A 22,661-nucleotide genomic window follows, 5' to 3' on the forward strand; every position below is an offset into this window, starting at 1 on the left:
AGGAGTGGAACTTTGGAATATTCTCTTCAGTATATTTCATAGTGAAGACATTCGTTTGCAGTGAATTTGACAACTGAGTCTTTAAAATGTGACAGCCTCATAATTGACAGTGGACTCATAAGGAGCCTTGGAGGTACAAAACTGTTTTCTTTAGCAGTTTGTGACATCATAGATTCAGTTTAAGAATCATGGGATTCAGCACCAGCTTTTACTTTTTGGTGTTTGATTTTGGAGTTTGATTATTGTATGTTTCCCTTCCTTCCATTCTTCCTTTTTTAAAAATAGAGTCTGTTATGTAGTCCAACCTGCATAGCCTTAGATTTGCTATTCTCCTATCTCAGTCTCCTTGTGCTGGGATTACAGACATAAGTCACTGTACTCTGCACTTTGGGAGAAGATGGAAATTGCCTTGATTCGTAATGACATAAAGATGGAGTCAATCAAAGAGTGATGTGGCAAAAAGCTTAGAACTAGGCAGTCACCTGAAGGGATGAGTACTTTGTCATCATGAGACATAATCTGAAGACATGGGATGGGTTTTGGAGCCTTTTATGAATTTGCTTCTTCCTGCTGTCTCAAATTTTAGTGCACTGACAAAACTATGTTCTCATTGTGTGCGAACTTGTTCTCTTTGTTTCCTGAACATGAATGTGGGGACAGAAGGATGAGTGTGGTTTTGTCTCTAGACCTGTGCATGTCATATTCTCTACCTTCTCACTAGGCCTGGACTTGCTCCATGGGCATATTCATCTAAATCCTGTTCTGTCAGGCACTCCAGAGAAAGGAAGTCATAAAGACATCCTGATAGTCGTGACCTTATCCAGCTTAGGGTTAGAATCTCTAACTTTTCCTCGTCACTGACACTGGCTCATCTTAGTTGCAGCTGTTCTTAGATTTGGGTATCATTGTTTAGACTACTTGATAGATTACCCAGACAGTGCCATGTTTACTCCAGATTATTCCTACCTTCTGCTCAGCAGTATTTCAGTCATGCGTAGGCCTGGTCTACTTTTCTCCTAAATCTTCAGAATGAAGCCAGACTCTTTTTCTTTATACTAGGGTTCTATGGCTGTTAATTCTGGGCTACTTTTCCTTCAGTTTGCTCCTGTTTGTGTGAGGAATAGATCCAGTGCTTTCCTGCTTCCTGCTTCCTACTCTGTGCTGTCCCCTCTACCTGGAATGATGGGCAAGTCTTCTTCCTGTTCTGCCCAGCTCTAATGCTCCACGTTACACACATGGGCCTTTGTTTACCCCTCTCTGTTTGCATTGAACTTGGCAGCTGTAATGTGACACTGCATGGCAGCGGTGGTGTTCTTGAGAATAGGAAATACCTTGTTTGTTGTGTCTCACTATGCTCTGAGAAAGTAGTTCTTTACTCCTTAACTTCATTGAATGTTCCACATCAATGGTTGGTAACTGTATGGAACCATCTTGAGATCTAGGACAGGCTGTATTTCAGTGTAGCAATGTACATTTCTTTAGTCTTAATGTGATTTTAAGTCAGGCTAAAACAAACTATGGAGAATGGCTCACCAGCTAACAGCGCTTGCCAGTAAGCATACCAACCTGAGTTTGAACATTCATGGTGGAAGGAGGGAAGCAATTCCTAATAATTGTTCTCTGATATACAAGGGTTATGCCCCTGTGTGTGCAACCCACATATATGTACACAAATTAAATCAATCACTGAAACACATAATGTAACCTCGATGGAAGAAAGACGAGAACAGTATATATATGAGCATACATTATATACATTATACATTATATACAATGTGGACTTGGAAGGGTTACTTTGATGACTTGGGGGTTATTATGTATGAGATCCTTTTCTGTAATTTCTTCTTTCTAAGATGTTTTGAGAGAGAGAGAGAGAGAGAGAGAGAGAGAGAGAGACAGACAGACAGACAGACAGACAGACAGAGAGAGAGTGAGTGAGTGTGTGTGTGTGTGTGTGTGTGTGTGTGTGTGTGTATGTATGGGGTATGTGCACATACGTGCTGGTGCCTGCAAAGGTCAGCAGCTGCCTGCCAAGGTCAGCAGCGTCAATTCCTGGGGAACTGGATTTACAAAAGCTTGTGAGCCCTCTGGAAGAGAAACTTAATCACTGAGCCACCTCTCCAGCTTTCTGGGGGCAACTTAATAGTCCTCAAGAAAGTAAAATACTTAACAGTGATCATTTATGCTAAGGTTCCTTAAAATACAGTAGCTATTGTTTCCATATGGATTTGTTTTTCAGATATATGACTTTAACCATTTTAGCTTGATTTCCTCTTTTAAATAATTATAGACATTTTTCTTTAAATTGGTATTTCATAATAACTTTTTTTTAATTTTAGGAAAGTGAAAGAAATCTTATGATGAGCACATTATACAAACTTCATGATCGATTGGCCCAGCTTGCAGGTATTATTTTACCTTTCATTGTCTCCCAAACCATGTCTAAGGTTACCTGGTATGTGTGCTTGTTGTGTCGGTAGAAGTAGTCTTTCCTAAGTACAGATTTACATTTATTCAATAGTTTTCTTTAGAGATTTTTAAAAGAAATTTATACAGATGTATGTAAGGTTTTTTTCTGTTTGCTATATGTTAGATATAATTTATATATATTGTGTAAATAGAAAATTCTGAATTAATTAAAATCTTGGATTAGATAGAGGTATAGATTTTCTATTGGTGATTTTGCATTGTTACTCTGTAGTTAAAGTAAATGTAGTATTCTATTTTTTAATTAATTCTTCTCATATTCTACTCTTCCTGGTCTATCAGAGTGCTCAGGTATCAACACATCTGCAGTCTGAATTTAATGAAATTATATTTTAAATGCATTCTTACTAAGTTTGATATTTGCAAGCAGTATCTGCAAAACTACTGTAGCATATATGTTTACCCAATTCAGTATATAAGTTATTAATATTTGTGTATAATCTGAAAGAAGTGGCTTTGGATTCCTTCTTATAAGTGTACAGGAAACATACTGCAGGAGCAGACTGCCATATGCAAGTGAGGTCTTTGGCAGAAGTCTAGGAATCAGACATGGTGACTCCTCTGGTTAGATGGAAGTACTTAGGATCCTGGCATTTGTTTCCCATGCCTTTTCCATCTTGCTCTTTGATCCATAGTTTTGCTCAGTTTTTTAGGTTTATAATTCTGTGTACATTATTAAATGCTTTCTCTGTGCTGATTGATTTGCTGTATTCATATACCATAGCTAGTGACATTCATTTGGTATGCTAGCACCTGGGAGTAGGTTGAATATATTCCATGGCTAAGAAATCCTAATGTTGCTACCTTAAGCCTGTGTGGCTCTCAATAGCAACATTATGAAGTGCAGCCTGCGGTTTCCTAGATCAGCACAGAGAGTTGCTCTTTAAGATGGAGCTTTCCTTCCCAGAGTGTGCATTGGCAAGTTTTTCCTATAAAGTGCCCATAGTAAATACTTCAGGCTTTGTGGACTAGACTGCCTCTCTCACTACTATTTTATTTCACTATTATAGCATGCAAATAACCATAAATAGTACATTAATCAATTAGCTTGACCCTACTCCAGTGAAACTTCATTTATAAATAGCAACAGCAGGCCACATTTGGCCTTGGCTGTCTTTGCTGACTCCTGTTCTGGATCTGTGGAATCTGAGTCTTTGAGGAAACATGATAAAGCTTGAAGATCTGTTTATCCTTGATCTAACTCCCACCATTACAGCCTGGCTCCTTGAGCAAACTAAGAAGTAAGAATACTTTCAGGAGAAAGGTGTGTTATTACAGTTTTATGTTGTTTGTTTTGTTTTGAGACAGGGTTTCTCTGTGTAGCCCTGACTGTCCTAGAATTCTCTCTGTAGTAGACCAGGCTGACCTGGAACTCAACAGAGATTCACGTACTGCTGCTCTGAGTGCTGAGATTAAAGGTGTGTGTCCCCCACACCTGGCTTATATGTTTAGGTTGAAGAAGGTATTTTTAAACTACTTGAAAATAATAGGAGAGCAGAAACTTAACACTGAATTTTAATATGAAGAAAAAAATCTCTAATAACCACATGTAGTCTAGAAAAAAGCTTTGAATTTTCTTTAGTTATATGAAAGAAGGAAGTAATTGTCTCTAACTTTTATAGCATACCCCTTTATAAAAACTAAGTCTAAGTCGTAAGTTCATAGGTAGAAATTTTAACCTCGTTTCACTGTTGATCTGTGTTAAACAATTTTTAGGGTTTGCATTAGATACCGGAACTGTTTCTAGAAAACATATGTAACTTCATCAATCTTTACTGATTATTACTATATATATAATTGTGTCATTTGTAAAACATTTTCAATTCTATTTTTTTCTGTTTAATATTGTATTTATTTCAAATTAATATGCTAATGTTTTCAGGAGATCATGAGTGTGGCAGTTCCAGTCAAAGGATGCTCTCTGTCCAAGAAGCAGCTTCGTTTTTAAAGGTAAGCAGTGACATCAGAATTTTAGCCCTAGTCTTTTTTTTTTTTTTCTTGGTTTTTATGAGACAGGGTTTCTCTGTATTGTTTTGGAGGCTATCGGTCCAGCCCGGCCTCGAACTCATAGAGATCCGCCTGCCTCTGCCTCCCGAGTGCTGGGATTAAAGGCGTGCGCCACCACCGCCCGGCTTAGCCCTAGTCTTACAGCTTATATGCATCCATACCACTGTCAAAAGTAGGAAGCATTTGGCTACTTTAATTGTACTGCTTAAGGCACAGTTTTGACATCTTCTTTTATAACTCATCCATACCTGCGTCAGTCCTTCCTTATCCCTGAGCTTAGCCTCTGTCTCTTCTTGTTACTCTACCTGAATGGTTCTCAACCTTCCCAACGCTGTGACCCTTTGATACAGTGCCTCATGTTGTGGGGACCCCAGCTATAAAATTATTTTCATAACTGTAATTTTGATAATGTTATGAATGTAAATATCTGTTTTCTGATAGTCTTTGGGGGTCGTGATCCACGGATTGAGAGCCACCGATCTACTCACTTGTACATTTGTTTATATAAATAGGTGTGTTATTGTCTAGGTTCCTGGTAAGAGAGAAGAACATGGAGTTTTTATTTCTGAGATTGTAGACATAAAGCTGATTGAAGTGTGTTTATATCTAAGGATATGAAGCTAATTGTTTTTCTAGTTCTATGGATTTAACAAAACACTGTCTGCATGGTTGTTTTGCAGGTGAATAAGTGCATAAAATGGATTTAATACTAGAAGTGTGATTATTGTAAACCTCTAAAGCCTCTATTCTGAATTCCTATTCTAATTGTAGAAGTTCATTGAATTGTATAGGCTTTGTGCGTGGTTAATTTTGGTATGATGTTTTTATTTATTTGCAAGGGTTTTTTTTCTTTAATAATGGAGTTTATAAAATTACAAAAAGCACAGTCTTGCCATTTAGTGTCATGTAAGCAAGTGTAATAAAAGAAAGTGGAAGTTGTTAGTGTTTTTGTTTTAGAGTACTGTGTATAAGGAAATGCACACAAATGTGTAAAGAGCACGGATACTAGCTAGACCCTGTGACTCACGCCTGTGCTCACTGCTTGGTAGGCTGGAGCAGGGGAACTGCTTGGAACCCAGGTGTTCAGGACAGCCTGGGCAGCTTAGTGAGCCCTTGTCTTAAGAGAACACAAAAGGTAAGAAGGAAATTTAGATAAAAGTAGGGCAGGTGGGGAGCATGCAGGAAAGCAAGCTAGTAGCTAGTCATTTGTAACCTGCTCTAGTCTAATTTAATGTCAGGGGGCTAAGAAGACTTGGGAGTTTTTATGAGCTGCTACAGGTTATCCCTGGAACTATTTGAAAAATACTAAATGGTTATAGATGCAAAATGCCACGCTTTTGTGACAGGGAAAATGGAATTTAAAAATCATACTGGAAAGTTCTGTGACAGTTTAGTTCCATGCAGAGAACCCCATAAAGATATGAATGCTTGCAAATTGAAATGTGATGCAGCCAGCCTGTACATGGCTGTGTGGGTTCGATGGGAGTAAGTGTCATTTCTCCTACTCTACCCTTCAAATATTAGGTTTTTTTTTAAAGTAGCATGAATTCTTTCCTATTATTATTTTAAATGTATGTGCGATACAGTATGGTAACTATATGCACATAGTTATATATCCAATCTTTAGGATGTTACATTTTATATGACTGAAACCCTTATGTATTTTATTCTTTTTAAGGCTATTGTAAACAAAGTTGAGATTGTTTGCTGTTACTATATAGAAACAGTTGGTTTTTGTACCCTACAAGTTTGATGAATTCATTACTCTAAGACTTCAGGATATAAAATCTTTAGAGGATTTTTTTATGTAGACGATTATATCATTTGTGAAAATAGATTACTTTTTCCTGCTTTGGATTTTAAAATTTTCTTGGAAAAATTACTTGACTAGAATTTCTAGTGCTGTGTTGACCAGAAGTGGTGAGACTGACTGTTGCCTCCTTTTGATCTTAGAGAACAACTCTTAAGTTTTTCACTGTTGAGTAAGATTGTTAGTGTAGCTTTTTTATGTTGACCTCCGGTACATTGACATTAGTTCCTTTTACTCCTGGCCTTTTTTGCTCATTGTTGAAGGCATGTTGAGTTTTCTCATGCGTTTTCTGCATCTGTTGATTTAATCATATGACTTAAATATTTTCATTTTTTATTGAGAATACATTATGAGTATTATATAGCAATACATGAATACTGTATGTAATAAACAGGGTAATATAAGACCCAGATAATATTGTGGTTTTTAAATTTTTTTTATCTGTTAAGGGGTAATCTCATTGATATTTTTTGTGTTGGAACATCTTTGTATCAAAGGGAACTCATTTTCCGGTATTTCATTGAGGATATTTGTCTCTCTGTTCATCAATATTAGTCTGACTTTTCATGTCCTATCTGTCTAACTTTGATAATAAAAATCAACATATAAAAATTAGTTTGAGGGCTTAGAAGATGTTTCAGTGGGTAGGACACTTGCCACCAAGCCTGATGACCTGAGTTCAATCCCTGGGACTCACATAGTAGGAGAGTCCTGTTACTGCCATATGTGAGCCATTGAATGTACATATTCATGCATACATATACACACACACAATGAATAAATATATACATGTTAGCATTTTTTAATTAAATAAGTTTGGAAATGTTTCTTTCTCTTCATTTTTTAAAGAATTTGAAGTTAGTATTAATTTTCTCTAAGTAATAAAATTAGAAATGAATTCTGCTTTCATACTTGTCTAAGACGACAGAAGTGCACATAAAGCAATCTGAGTCCTTTCAGATAGTCAATGGCTGAGGGAAGGAGAGTCTGTTTTCTTCAGGTACCAGCCCCCTGATTGGTTGCCCATGGCCATGTGGTTAGCTCTGAACCCATGTATTCCTGAGCAACACTAATTGGGTTCAGTAAATGACGCACATGTGTGCACACACACACACACGTTTTACAAGGGAAGGACATGAGTGTGAGGGGGATTTGTGGAGGGACAGGGGAAGAGTTGGAGAGGGGAGGGAGAGTAGGTATGATGAAAATATATTGCACTCATCTATGACATTCTCACAAAGGGAAAATCGGGGAAATTCTTGTGTCTGTCTGTTATGTAGTATTTAAGTTGTCTTCCTCTTCATTGATCTTTATCTGGGTGTTCTTTCCATCTTTGAAAGTTGGGTATAGTTGCCATCTCCTGTCAGCTAGTATGTTGTTGTTTCTCCCTCTAGTTCTGTCATTAAGTCCTTCATGTATGTGAGTTATGTAATGCATATATGTCAATATAATTGCTATGTTGTCTAGGTGGATTGAGCTGCTTGTCATCATATGATGTTCTGACTTGTCAAATGTGACAAGTTTTGATGTCAGTTTTGTTAAAATAGTTGCTCATGTTCCTTAGTTAGCCAGCCTGTGTGTATGCCCCTAAGAATAGAGTGGATTCTGTCACATAGAAGGTAGTTGGGGGCGTCAGTGTACTGATTAGGTTGCTTCTCTTTTCATTTGACCTGGCTTTTTTTCTGTTTCTAGTTTCTCTCTATATGGAAAACTTGTTCTCCTGTCATAAATTCTCTTTTGTAGTGAAAATGCTTTTTATTGTCCTCTATCTTTTATGTTATCAGTGCCATATTCTAGTCTTTTAGATTGTATACCTCAATATTTATAGCTCTTTACATTAACATTTCTACAGCTTTTAAGACATATATATTTTTTTAATTTGTATGCTGTAGTTTGAAGTGATTCATGTATGTATCACCATTACAGTGTTCTGGATGTTTTGTTTTGTGTATACCTTTATAAGTAAGTTTTACATTTATATGCTTTTATGTTGCTACTTAATCTAATATTAAAGATGCTTTTTGGCTTTTCTTGTAAGGCATTTTTAATAGTATTGAACTTTACAATGCTTCATATTTTTAGTTGTGAGCCTAGCCTTTAATGGCTGAGCTATCCTTCCAGCCCACTTTGTAACATTTTTATGGGAAATATTTAAGTCTCTTCTGCCCCCCAAATCTGCTGACGATTGGATAAGTTCTCTGATGCAATGGTAGCTTTTATCATCTTTAAATTTTTCTTTGCCTTTTCCCAATTTGATAATAATGGTGTGTGTACGTGAGGGTAAAAAAATGTGCTTGAGGAAGGCTAGCAGTCAACATTTTCTCCCTCCCTAGCTCTCCTCCTTACTTTGAAAAATGGGGTCTCTCATTGAATCTTGAGCTCACTGATTCACCTAAGCTTGTATGACCCGTGAGCTCCAGGGATCCACTGTTTTCTGCCTCCACAGGTCTGGGATTATGGGTGCATGCCACCACCACACCAGGCTTTTAACATGGATTCTGGGGATCAGAACTCAGGTCCTTGTACTTGTACAAGCACTTCACCATCTGAGCATCTCTCTGACTCTGATGAGGCTTCCTTTTGGTATGCTTGTATTCAGGCTGTTCAGACCTGTCTTTCCTCTGATTTGTTGGATTTCTTCAGAGTGTCTCTCACAGAGGTGAATAGCAAGATGAGCACTGTATTTGATCAGGCATTTCTGAAGCAAGGTATATCTGTATTTTGGAAGATTACCAGGACTTAAAATTGACTACTGCACTTGAAGGACTAAAGAAATGGGATAGTATTGGGGATCAGAATTTAACTTGAAGAGACAGGGATTAGCATGCAGGGCTTTTTCAACCTTTCTCTTTTCCACCACTTGATTGTGACTGTGCTTCAGCAGTGATACGAGGCTCAAAGAAGCGGGGAGATGCCTTAAGTTAGACTGGGCACAGGTTGGGTCTCAGCCAGACAGCCTTTCTTTTGGAGTTTCAGTTTTAGGTCTTCAAGTGTGAAATCATATGGTTGTCACACCATAGACTCAGTTTAGATAGCTGCCAGAAACACTCCCAGAATAAATAGAAACCACTAAAAAAGATTTTTTTTTGTAAAAAATAGTGTCAATTTCTAGGTGAGTGTTTTAGGTATTCCTTAAAATAGTGTTTTATTTTCTATACAAAATTACCGTCATAAATCACATGAAAAATAAAGAGAAAAAAGTTTTATATTCACTGTAGAATGGCAATCCCTGGTAGCACTTGGTGTATTCATATATAGTCATATATTTACTCTATGAATTGTATACATTTGCCTCTGTCATTAAAGACAGCTTAATTTTTTTAATTGTTGGCTAGTATTTTATTATGTAACTATTACATTGGGGCTTTTTCCCCTAGTCATTTTCTTAGGAAATAGTCCTAGAAAGGACATTACTTTTTCAAAGAGCATTAGCTTATAAAGTGCTTTTGATTCTGTTCATCTTACTGCTTAATTTAGAATGGCAGTTTAGTACAGCCTAGCCTCAGCTTATTTTATCTGTTTGGCAGTATAAGAACTCCTCCCCCAACCATGGTACCAAACAATGATTATAAAGTATATACAACAAGCTTTCTGTTTACAGAGAAATCTTGTATTTGTTCTGTGTGTTTATATTATGATTTCATCTGCACAACAGTTAACATTATTTGGATATAGGGGTAAGTGAACCAATCACTTCGCAGTGTCTTGGCTCAGCTCAAGGGTAGGAGAATGTAGAGCTCCCACAAATGCACACTGGCTATCCTGGGTCCTAGTGCATTGTTGGTAGTCATGACGAGTAACTCTCAATATGATACTTCTGTTTTGTTCAGTTTAATTCATTACATTTTATTACCATTTTCTTTACTCTTGTTTTCTTCAAAGGGAGTTTTAATGAACTTATAATGAATGTATTCTATCTTACCTACTGCTTGTATTGAGCCTTTCCATAAATTGGTAGTGAAAGCTGGCTTACATTTGTGGAAAGTGAAGAGGTCCCTCTGGTGGAACGCTTAGGAAACACATGCTTTGTATTTCATTGGAAGTTTCTTGATGATTTTCCTGTTGGGTAATGTGATGAGTGTCAGTTTCTAAGTTGCTTTCAAAACCTGATTAACTTTTGACACAATAAGCAATATTTAAGATTTGTGAAGCACATAATAGGAAAGCAAATAACTGCAAGTGTACCCAGTTATGGCCAGATGAGACCTGTATAGTTTAGCTTGGTACCTTGCGCTGTTGGTGAAGTTTTATGTGGAAAGTAAAGTATTCTCAAGAGGTCAGGGATGGGGATATTGCTTTCAGCAGTGACTACCTCTTTTGATCAGTGATGCTTCTGGAAAGTGTTTGATATTCTGGCTTTCTACATTTCTACACATCCCACTTAAGTTTGGTCTTATTTTTATCTTGCTGCCTTTCTTTAGTTCTCATTATGTAAAATTAAATCTTCTAATAGAAATTTGGTAAAAAGAAAAAAGTACTCTAAAAAGTGGGACTTTTGTAATTGGTTTTTATCAAGTACTCAGTTTCCTTTGGTGCTGTGTGCTGCTCTCGGTTTCACAGTGATAATAAGGTAGGTGGCATGAAGCCTACTTTATGGAAAAACTAACGCTTAGAGGGTTAGTAACTGGGTCATTCAGCTAGAATATGGTCAGATTGGGAGTAGGAGTCAAATCTGCCCTCCTTCTTATGCCATTCCACTTCTTTGATGGCCCAACTAAATCTGTAACCCTTTAGTTGTAAACAAACGACGCTTTAAGCTATGAACACTCTATAAAGAAGTAATTAAAAGTGGTACATCTCTAGGTAATATATATTCTTCTCACTGTGTGTGTGTGTGTGTGTGTGTGTGTGTGTATGTATGTATGTATGTATGTATGTATGTATGTATGTATACATATACATATATATGAACTAAGATCTAGTCCCAGACCTGCTTGGTACAAAAATCAACCCTGTCTTGAAAAGTAAAAAACAAAACCAGAAATCAAGTTTCCATTAGCCAATGGTTAAATAACTCCCCCCTTTTTTTTTTTTGAGGCAGGGTCTCACTGTGTAGCCCTGGCTGGCCTGAAACTTGCTAGACCAGGCTGGTTTCCAAGTCACAGAGAAATACCTGCCTTTCCCTCCTGAGTGCTGGGGTTAAAGAGAATCACCATCATGCCTGGCCTAGTGTTATTTCTTGGTGTATAGTATAAATCATCTCAAAAGTAAACAATATTCTCTAAATTAAAGGTACATAGCTATTCTTACCTTCCAGTCCTTTTTTATGAACTGTCCACATTGGGTTTCTAATTCTTAGTTGTATTACTTTAATATATGGTATGTATGCATGTGTGCTTACACACTCCAACTTTTCTAGATTTCCAGATGTACTTGATTTTCACAATAACTGCCGACAATGTATGCCTTGAAACCATTGTCAGATGCATCAACGTTAAGTTTCAGAGTAGAAAAGCAATTCTAGTTTGGTGAGGTGGTGACCCCTGTGATCCAGGGGTTGGGGTTAGGGTTAGCTTGCTAGGCCTATGTAGCTAGACCATCTCAGAAATAAAACAGTACTGTTTCATGTAAAAGATTCAGCTTATTACATAAAGAGTAAGAATGAAAGATACCCTTTCTATAAAGCAAATTCAAGCAGATGGCCTATGTGTTACCTTTATTAGCTTTAAAATCCTAGCAACAGTTTTGTGTAAGTCATGATACCCAGCAGAGTTAGCTGTGCTTTGTACATACAGTTTGGTGTGTTTGCACATTGAGTATGCTAAAGCAAGTTTCCCAGTGAATTAGAAAGTACAAGTATGACCCAATGAAAACAATTCCAGTGTCATTGAAGAATCCATTGGTATATTAATTCAACAGACATGTCTTAAAAAAATAAAAAAATCCAAGTCTCAGTAATTTGCCATTTATTTGAAAATACTGTTCCATTTATGAACAGTAAAATCATTATCACAATGATATTTGAAAACAGACTTAACAAATAACTGAACCCTGTAAATAGAAAGCAACCAGAAAGAAAGCATAGCAGACATCATGTTAGTGGTTAGATTGGAGTCATGAAAAGATGATTTCCCCCTTTTTGGTACTGAGTTTCATTATTTTGTTTATATGGTTAAGATAAAAACAGAGCATGTTCTTTATGTGACCGTTTACATAGGACTTTTGACAATGGTTCTCTATTTTTCTTGTTAGGATTTAGACCCTGCGTATGAAGATGTATTTAATACTTCATTGCTGTGGATTTTAAAAAATGGGAAAGATGTTGGAATAAGGTACAGAATTTGCTTTACACTTTGATGATTTTATATTGTAAGAAGTATTTTTTATAAGTTTTAATCGCTACCTTAATTATTTTTAAATAGGTGTATTGGTTATGGGCCTGAGGAAGACCTGGCAAATATAACTGATGTGCAGTTTTTACAGTCCACCAAACCCCAGATGTCTTTCTGGTGTCGTTTCCGACGTGCTTTCATTACTGTAGCCCATAGGCTGTTGTTGTTGTGCTTAGGTAAGCTATTAGTATTAAAAGTGGTTCCACTGCTTGCATGTCACTCAGTGTCAGTCAGGAACTTTCTCCCTTCTGTAGAAGTCCTCACTAAATAATTAGTGTACTTTTGTGTAACTGTGACCAAATACCTGACAAAAAAATGACTTATGCAAGAAGGATGGAGAATGTCAGTCCATTGTGGAAGGAGGGTTGGCAGAGCAGATAGCATGGCGACCAGGAAGCAGAGAAAGTGGCTGAGACAAGTATCCCTAATGACCTGCCACCAGTGACTTATTCCTTCTAGCTAGAGTCCACCTCTTAAAGGGTTGTCAGCGGGTGACCTAGCCTCTGTGAGGAGACATTTTCATGTTCAGTGATGACAGAAAAGATTGGTTATTTGTGGCAACTATGGACCTAGGGGCTTAAAGAATAGATATAAATTTAAACTGGAAAATAAAGTTAAAAAAAAAAAGAATAGATATAAGATAGAGAAAACTTTGTCATGAAAAGGTCATAGAAGGAGCAAGTATGTATAAGGAAACCTACTTTTAGAAAATAAAGTAAGCTCTAAATTTTGGGTTAAAATGTCATTTTGTAAGCATTTTTTAAATTTAGGTTGATATTTCATAATAGGAAGTAAGGAACTGTTCTCTTTCCTGTTTTGTTTTTTGTAAGCTCTTTAAACATAGCTCATTTTACTTTAATATTTCATATGTTTAGTAAAAATCACTTTTCTAGTAGTTTAGTGCTGAAAGAAAAGCCTGAAAAAATTTTTTAGTAAGGATTTAAATACTGATCTGTTAATGTAATGGAAGAATTTTTTGAGAGAGGGTGAAATTTTGAGAAAGTGCTTAATAGTAGGGTTTTCTGTGCAGTTCTATTACACTGGTAATTCAAACCTTTGCACTCCAGTATTCTGTTAGGGTAGTGGAGATGCTTATTGTTATTAGCTACAATATAACTGACTCTTAATCCATTAGAGCAGTGGAGGTGGTCTTTGTTATGCTAGCTACAATGTACCACCCTATTGCTGACCACAGTCTTAATGACAACTCTGTGACTGTTGCAGGTGTAGTGATGGTTTGTGTTGTTCTACGTTACATGAAATACCGCTGGACTAAGGAGGAAGAGGAAACAAGGCAGATGTATGATATGGTGGTAAAGATTATAGGTACGGAATTTGTAAAATCCTGAACTATTTCTAGAACAGTTACCATGTGATAAAGCTACAACATAGTTGTCAGAAGTTGATTTACTTGTAAAGTTGTTGATTTATTTTCAGATGTTTTACGAAGTCATAATGAAGCTTGCCAGGAAAATAAAGATTTACAACCTTATATGCCTATTCCACATGTTCGAGATTCCTTAATACAACCCCATGACAGGTGTGTGCATTAGTGGACATTGAGATAAGTCACAGTGTAGGTACCTATGGGAGACTGGGATTTTAATGAGAATTGTGACCCCTCTTGACTATTGCTGCCTGACTGGACAGACTTTAAAATGCTTTCCCTCTCCTCTTAACACTTGTGCTCGCCTTCTGACTTCCAGTGTGTAATATGATAGCTGGGTTATTCTCATTCCTGCATATCTTTATTTCTTGTTTGTCAGTTTTCCTCTTTATCCCGTTATTTCTTGTTTTACCAAGAAGCAGAGACAGACAAAAGCTAGTTATATTTTTTGCAATATTTTACGTACTTATGTTATTACTGGAGATTTTAAAATGAAAGCTAAAATCTAACTTTTCAAAAATGGGGAAAAATCCATATTCTGAAAACTATGGATCTTTAGTAGCGTATCTTCATCACTCTGTAGATGGAAACTTGGTAAACTTGAGACGAGGCGAGGCACAGGCATCTAAGTCATCTTTTAGAGTACCTGTCAAGTGTGGTACTAGCTGGGATGGGGTGGAGTACAGAGACAGATGACCGACTAGCTAGTTAACAATAACTGTTACTTCAGTTGCTGACATTTCCAAAAGATGACAAGCCAAGATTAGAGTACATTTGTCATTTTGTTTGTGTGATAGGAAAAAGATGAAGAAAGTCTGGGATAGAGCCGTTGACTTCCTTGCTGCTAATGAATCTAGAGTGCGCACGGAAACACGAAGAATAGGAGGTGCAGATTTTCTGGTCTGGCGGTGGATCCAGCCTTCTGCATCCTGTGACAAGATATTAGTAATACCTTCTAAAGTATGGCAAGGCCAAGGTATGTATCTTCAAGCAAAACCAAAGATTTTCTCCCAATTTTTCAAAATATACATTATATGTTACCTGAAACACTAATTCAAAGGTATGTGAATCCAAATCTTCCTTTTATAGCCGCACCCTTAGAGTGAATAAATGTTAGAACAGATCTGGTGTGTCTGTACTGTCATGAAAACAGATATCCTTTTGGTCTTTCCCTTTTTGTTTAACAAAGCAACTTAGTATTATAGCTCTAATGGCATTCTTCTCATCAAACACATGAGTGATTGTTACAATCATTGTTAATATGTATTCATTATACATAAAATATATTTATATATATGTGAAAGCGTGACTTTAACATTCTGTTTTCCAAGTTTTGCTTGCCTTCCTCCTGTTTCTCACGAAGGTCCCTTGCTGAGTATGTCACCTTCCAGGAATCATGTCTAGTTCTGTCTTTGCCTGGTTTTCTTAATAGTGTGTGTAGTTTCAGAAGAGAAAGAGAGTAAATATATAAGGAGTTTATAAGCCTACATAGGAGAAGCATGTATGTAAAACAGTATATAAGGGAATTATAATAGTAAATCTTTCCTACCAAATCATGTTTATTAGTATTTGGAAATAGTATTCCTAGAAAAGATAAATGAAGTGTTTTAAAATTGCATTTCTAAGAGTACAATCCTGTCATTTCCCCCCTCTAGTCAATTTTACTTTAAAAAGCTTTAATAGTCTTAATCATGGAGTTAGGTGGTTAGTGGGTAGAGATGATCTGGGTGGAGTTGAGGGAGTGAAAACCACATATAATCAGAATATATCATGTGAGAAAAAAAATGCTAAGAACAAAATTATTTCCTTGCAAAGTTGTGTTGAGAAAGACTGTGTGACACTAGAACAATTTTAAATTATTTCACGTGACTCTTACCTGTGTCTGGCTGATGAGTCCTTCAGCAAGCATTCACTGTTAGCTTTGGCAATAGCACCTTTTCCCTGGCTCTCTCTTGCCCTGATCTTTTCTTCCAATCGTATGACTGTGTCCCATGCTCCTCCTCTTCCTAATTCTAGATTTTCCTCTTTTTGCAGTTTCTCAAAGCTGTCTTCTCATTTTTACTTTTTTAACTCATCTTTTCTCATATGGTGGCTTCATTTCATTTACATATGATAATTCTGTTTGTACCATGTGGAAAACTCCTCTTCTAGACAATAGACACTACAGATAGACATGAGTGTGAGCTCACTGTCTCTTCCCAAAGTCACTTTTCTGGTATCTTAGTCTAGACAGTAGTACCGCTTCTCTCTTGGCTCCTGCATTTACCTGGAAGTCATCCTCAGACTGTGCTTTATTTCTGATTGATTGCTCCTTGAACAGATCCCTCCAGATGCACTCCTGTCCACAGACCTCACTTTTCCACATCAATGCCTCTTGGACAGCAGATAGCCTCTGGCTGTGTTAAAGTCACTTTGCCTAATTGATTTTCCACACAATTACTTCACTTTTGTTAATATTTAAAGATGGATCTTGTCATATGATTCCTCTTAAAACACTTGGGTGACTATGGCATTGTTGGAATACTTTCATATGGCCAACAGAGTCTTGAACAGCTGACTTCACCTTTGCCGGCCTCTCCTTTTGTTCTTTTCCAGCCACACTGGTTTTCAGTCTCTTGAGTATGCCATTTCCTTCTCATCACAGGGCTGTGTACACTTCACCTGTCCCTCATCTCCCTGCTGCTTTAATTCAGTTCTCAGAGTCTGCTTCACTTCCTCAGGGAACTCTTACCTCGCTTCAACAAGGACTTACCACAGCTCTAATCCCCTGGAAGAGACTGTCACTTGTTTGTTTTGCCACCAAACTATTGGCTTTGGATAATGATGACTGTCTTAATCCACCTTAATTAACTGGCTCATTAAAAGCACAAAATAAGTATTTTTTAATGAACTAAAAATTTGTTTTTCAACAAAATGGAGCAATTTCAAGTAACAAAATTCATTTTTCCTTGTAGCATTTCATTTAGATAGAAGAAATTCACCACCAAATAGTTTGACACCATGTTTAAAGATTCGAAATATGTTTGATCCAGTCATGTAAGTATTATAAACAGGCACACACAAAATTTTTATTTGGGGTATTCGAGTATGGTATTTCTATTATGCTGTGTCTAATTGGAAATTTTAAAATTATTGCTAACTATAAATGTGCTTTTCTCCTTTGGTTAAATTCCAAACAAAGGCATCTCCTGCATGCTTTAGCAATCAGGAAGTTAGACCCAGTCCAGTGTTTGGTTGCATTAAGCAGACTGAAAGTGAAGTTGTTTTCCTTTTGCCCTCCCGTCTATGACTCACCCACAGCAAGAGAGATAAGCATGAGTACTATAACAGGTGCCTTGAAGTGCTTGCTGAGGTGCGATGACCATGCACTCTGTTTGACCTGGGACCTTTTATTTTGGAAAAGAAGCTTGGAATGTAGTGTTTATATTAAATAAAATAACAAAAAGGAAACAGTGTTCTACTCTTGCAGCTTTAATGCTAATACTAATCTGGAAAAAGAAATGAAACAATGTGCAAGTATACCAATACACAGAATGGCTGAGTTTGTTTGTGGTGTGATAGTGAATACAGAGTAGAAATAGCGTGGTTGATTTTGTTTTTCTTAATTTCAGGGAAATAGGAGATCAATGGCATTTGGCAATTCAAGAAGCAATTTTAGAAAAATGCAGCGATAATGATGGCATCGTTCATATTGCAGTAGACAAAAACTCACGTGAGGTAAAAGCATGTCTAATATTGAACACAGTATTTTGTATCTGTGGCTGCTAAATTAAGACTATTCTTTTCTCTCTCCTTTCTTCTATAGGGTTGTGTGTATGTTAAATGTCTGTCTCCGGAATATGCTGGAAAGGCTTTTAAAGCATTGCATGGCTCTTGGTTTGATGGTAAGAATTTGAGTAGTACAAAGATTTGGAAAGGAAAATTAGTTCCATTTTACATTATGTCTGATTTTAAATGGAATAGTTTTAGGGTAGCACTTTTTGAATAATAATTTTAGATGCGTTTGTTTTGTGTTTAGTCTTTACTATAGTTAATTTTCTGCAAATACTAAACAATTTTATAGATCTAAAATACTATTTTTATCTTACAACAGGGAAGTTGGTTACAGTAAAATACTTACGACTAGATAGATACCACCATCGCTTTCCCCAAGCTCTTACTTGCAACACTCCCTTGAAGCCATCAAATAAACATATGAACTCTATGTCGCACCTGCGCCTTCGGACTGGCCTAGCCAATTCTCAAGGAAGTTCCTGAAGAGATCCCTTCACTCCTAGGACTTTATTTAAATAGGAAAAGTTCCCGTTTGGCTTCCCGTCTTCCTTTTAAAATGATTTTTGTATGTAATATTTTTATTGCTGAGGACAGCTGTTTGAAGGTTGCAAAGGGATTTAGCAGTGCAGCAGCAATGCTGAGTAGGCAGAATTACTGGTTTCTTCAGGCTATGGAGCTCAGTTGAGCCAATGCATTTTAAGTTGTGCACGAGGAGCACTGACTTTATATGAAGCGTTTCAGAGATGGTGGTTATATTTTTGCACTAAGAAGTGATTAGATAACCACACAAAAGCATGGCGAAGCAGCCTTTTTATATTTCCATAATTTCTTGTGAACGAATGTGAATTTTTGTATACAGTCCGCTGCGTAGTTCCTTACAAGCTACTGTGGTAAAACTGTTCATTTCCCACTTCAATCTTAGGTTTCTGTTGCTTGTAAAAGGTTCATTTACTGCAGCTGGAATATGGGGAAATTTATTTGGTTTTAATGGTTGCATACATGTGTAAGTGGATGTACATGTACTTAAATTGACTTTTGTACATATGTATAAATGCTGATGGTAGTGAAAGTCTTGTTTTGTGAGAATGTCTGCATTAGCAGTACAATAAGCTTTATTTTATTCATAATCTAATTTGTGTATATATGTATGTGCATAGCTGTGTGTTTATGTACATATGTAATTGTACATATGTACATAAATACACAGATAAATACATATGGCTGTACTGTCATAGATGATCAAACAGCCAAATACCTGGAAGTATTAGATACATTGTTTAAAATACCTTTTATAGATTTTATATAAAAATGCCTGAGTATGATTTTGTGTAAAAGTTCTGGCACCAGTTGTAATGAGTTCAAATTTATGTGAGCAATAAAGAAGCAATTGGCAGATACTGGAAAAATATTTTGTGAAAAGCTGTATTTATCATAAATACTGGGGCTATAGCAGTGCTATTGGGAGTATGTCATTTTTCCAGTCTGTTTATAGCTCCTGTTCTATGTTCAGTGTAGAGCAGGCATGTTGTTGCAGCAAAATGTATTAGACAAATTATCCTTGGAATGTTGGGCCACGAAAGTTTGCAATGTAGAAAATGCACAAATAAATGACCATTGGTTTGTGTTTTAGTGTTTGTTCAGTAAAGCTACTTTATTATTGCTTATGATTTCACATCAGAATAGTTACTGATCAAGGTTTATTTGTAACCTAAAAATTGGCTTTTTGAAAAATAATCTTCTGGATATATCATTGTTGGTCCAAATGAATATGTGGCACAGCTGGATTACCAATTGCAATACTTGTTTAAGTTCAGCTTTCTTTTTGTTGTATATGTGTTGGGTTTGCAGCATGAACTTGCACAGATATGCACGTTTTCTGCTTAGTAAACATGATGCACACTATTCTGTAAGAAAACCCTTTGTGCCTTACCTGTGTGCTTCTGTGGGCACCATGTTTATGAAGAATAAATGTCTGTTATCAGAAGAGAGTGAATGTTAAATTCTCAATTTATGTCTCAGATGCTAACGTGTTAAAAGTATAAATATATAATATATAAAGTAACCAGTCTTTCTGTATTTTATGTGCATCATAGTGATTTATTTGAGCTTAGTGACCCTATCTTGTAACCTGTTGCAAGAGTGAATGTAAAAAAATAGTTGTGGCATTTTAACAGGTCACCTTTGGATGCAGATGCATCTTTTTTTTTGCTTTTAAGATGTATTTCATGTATACATTGTACATTTATTATTGTAATATATACTATTATGTAGCTTATTTTACCTGGAACTCTTTAAGCTGACCAAGAGTCCTCCCTAGAAGACAGATGGGAATGTGTATAATAATTAGGTATTATTTGAAAAGTTCTGGTTTGATGTAATCTGTTTTGTTTTGTTTTTTTGTTCTGTTTAAAAAAGAAGGAAAACATTCTAATTAAAAATTTATTAGGTTTTTTAAAAATGCGTGTTTGTTTTAAAGAAACTTATAAAGTGTCTCGTGTCTTTCCTTTTGCCAGTGAAAGTGGGTGTCTTTATTTTAAATCTTTTATCTGAGGCTCTATGGATGGCTCTGTGTTTATAAGGATGAGGACCATAAAGTTAGTTTCTTGTGTGTTGCTTTTAGTTTCACTCTGTCCTATGCTGGCCTGCAGCTCACTACGTAGTATAGGCTGGCCACCGACTCAGGAGTCCTCCCGCCTCAGCCTGTGGCCTGGCCTGACTTGGGAGTCGTACTTACCCTTTCAAGTCCTAAGATTGCAGGGCTGAGTCACCACTCATATTTTTCAGCATTTTAGAACAATTAGCATATGTTAGTTATACATAGTAATGTGCTTTTTTATATTTGTATGCGTGTATATCATGTATATTCATCCCCCATTACCTTCTCCTTTTCCTGTTCTCACTAATCTCCATCTTCTAACTTTGCTTTTCTTTATGAAAATGTCCTCGTTTAACCCTCAAATGTTTGGATCAAATGGTGACAAAAATGTAAATCAGCTGGGTCACTAAGCACTTTAGTTCAACTAGTTTCCTCGGCAAAGAACAGTTTATGCATTGTGACTGAAAGCCTTAGCCCATTATAAAGCAGTCACGATCAGTCCTTTAGATTTACCTCATTAGTCACACGGTAGACTTATGGCTTGTTAATGTAGTTGACACTGGTTGTCTCTGTTAGGAATACAGAGATGGAAAGCACAGGCTAATAACTAAAGATGGTCACATCTGGAGGAGGAATATAGTAAGTTACAAGAATGTGGATAACATGGAAGGAAAATAGACAGGATTCTGAGATACAGAGGAACTTGGATGCATCTTAGTAGCTCAGATACAGAACAGGGGAGGTATGGGATAAGGCACCCACTGGGTCTAGATCATAAGAGCCCGTGTGTGGAGCCATGTGATAAGGCCCTTTTTCATCATACTCACTGCTGTGTGCATTCTTGAATGTGTTATACATATCAGAGCCTCATATTGGGCTTTTGGAGTTTACAGTTTGCATAACACGTTTCTAAGTGAGCAGTGTTTAGACATTCTGTGTGCCAAACATCTTTAATAAGATTTACTCCAGAAACCATTTCCTGCTTTTCATATCATGAAATCATAGGTCATCTACATGACTTCTTTACCCTTACCCTTTTCTCCTAGGCCTGTCTCGGCAAATCACCTTCTCCATGTGGCTTATCAGAGCGCACCAACCCAGGCAGAATGTAGGCAGTCATTGTCACATGCTTGGGAGCTGAGAATCATTAGGAACTGGGACTTGTGTCATAAAGAAACTGATACCCTGGGTGCTCATCTTTTGTTCCCAATCCCTGTTAAGGAAACCCAGCAGACAACATAATAGACACATTTTGTTGATGTTTAGATTTAAAAGCCAATAGAACCCGTGTGTTTAGATTTACTTTTTCTCCTTAGACATCAAAGAACTGCACGCACTCCTGAATTTGGAAGGGGGAATTTAGGCATAGAGAACACTGTAACAGGGCTGGAGAGATGGCTCAGCTGTTAAAGGCTAGGCTCACAACCAAAATTGGAAAACACACCTACAGAGTTGTATGAAACTACAAAGCTGCTGTACAAGCAAAAATGGAATGGAAAGGAAACATACAACTCAGAATACCTGTAAATAATTGTTGTTTTGATTTTATGTACCATAGGGTGAAGAGGCCAGTGTCCCACCATCACCTGCAAGAGCATGACCTCAATAGAAGGACCTCCCAGTAAGTCCCGCCTCCCAAAGGTTCGTTCCACTGGCTCCCAGTACTTCTGATTATCATGTCAGCAGTAAAGTGTGATTTTATTCATCTCATGATGTTTTCTAATTTGGGTTTGTCAGTTTGAAGTTCAGTTTCTAGTTTGTTGTTTGCTTTTATCAGGAATCTTTGGATGTTACCATTTTTTAAAAATCTACTATGATAATGCCATTTTTGTCTTTTAGTCTATTAAAATGGGGCTGATTTTCAAATGCTAAGACAGTCTTGCGCTGTATGATAAATCTCATGTGCTGGTCATGATTTGCAAACCTTTTTATATGTTTCTGGGTTTGGTCTGATAGTTTTGTTGAGGATTTCTGCTTCTGCATTCATAACAGACTACAATTTTCTTGTGAGGTCTTGTCTGGTTTTAGTAGGTTAAGACTAAACCTAGAATGACTTAATAAATGCTCTTCACCTTTTGAAACAGAAACTGATGTGGTCATCTAAAAGTTTGGTACTGTTTACCAGAAAAGGCTTCGGGGTCAGGGCATTTGTGGGTCGTTTATTATTAATTACTATTAGAATTATTTATTATTAATACTAAATCATTTTTTCTTATTTGCCAAATCTACTCACATTTCTTCTTAATCAAATTCAGTAATTTGTCTCCT

The 22,661-nt window shown here is 36.7% G+C and overlaps 1 protein-coding gene across 1 annotated transcript in view; it reads left to right on the plus strand.

Moving 5' to 3' along the window:
• Lemd3 (LEM domain containing 3) overlaps window positions 1-20,255 on the plus strand; it is a 42,347-nt gene extending 22,092 nt beyond the window's left edge. The window contains exons 3-13 of the mRNA XM_005081521.4: window positions 2,340-2,406; window positions 4,370-4,437; window positions 12,497-12,576; window positions 12,667-12,812; window positions 13,861-13,962; window positions 14,074-14,176; window positions 14,821-14,999; window positions 16,978-17,059; window positions 17,635-17,740; window positions 17,829-17,907; window positions 18,117-20,255. Coding sequence (XP_005081578.2) covers window positions 2,340-2,406; window positions 4,370-4,437; window positions 12,497-12,576; window positions 12,667-12,812; window positions 13,861-13,962; window positions 14,074-14,176; window positions 14,821-14,999; window positions 16,978-17,059; window positions 17,635-17,740; window positions 17,829-17,907; window positions 18,117-18,280 — 1,176 coding nt within the window. The 3' untranslated portion in view covers window positions 18,281-20,255. The remainder of the gene's footprint in view (window positions 1-2,339; window positions 2,407-4,369; window positions 4,438-12,496; window positions 12,577-12,666; window positions 12,813-13,860; window positions 13,963-14,073; window positions 14,177-14,820; window positions 15,000-16,977; window positions 17,060-17,634; window positions 17,741-17,828; window positions 17,908-18,116) is intronic.
• Window positions 20,256-22,661: the final 2,406 nt, after the last annotated feature.

Source organism: Mesocricetus auratus, unplaced genomic scaffold (assembly GCF_017639785.1).
Source record: "Mesocricetus auratus isolate SY011 unplaced genomic scaffold, BCM_Maur_2.0 Super-Scaffold_100011, whole genome shotgun sequence".
Lineage (NCBI taxonomy): Eukaryota > Metazoa > Chordata > Mammalia > Rodentia > Cricetidae > Mesocricetus > Mesocricetus auratus.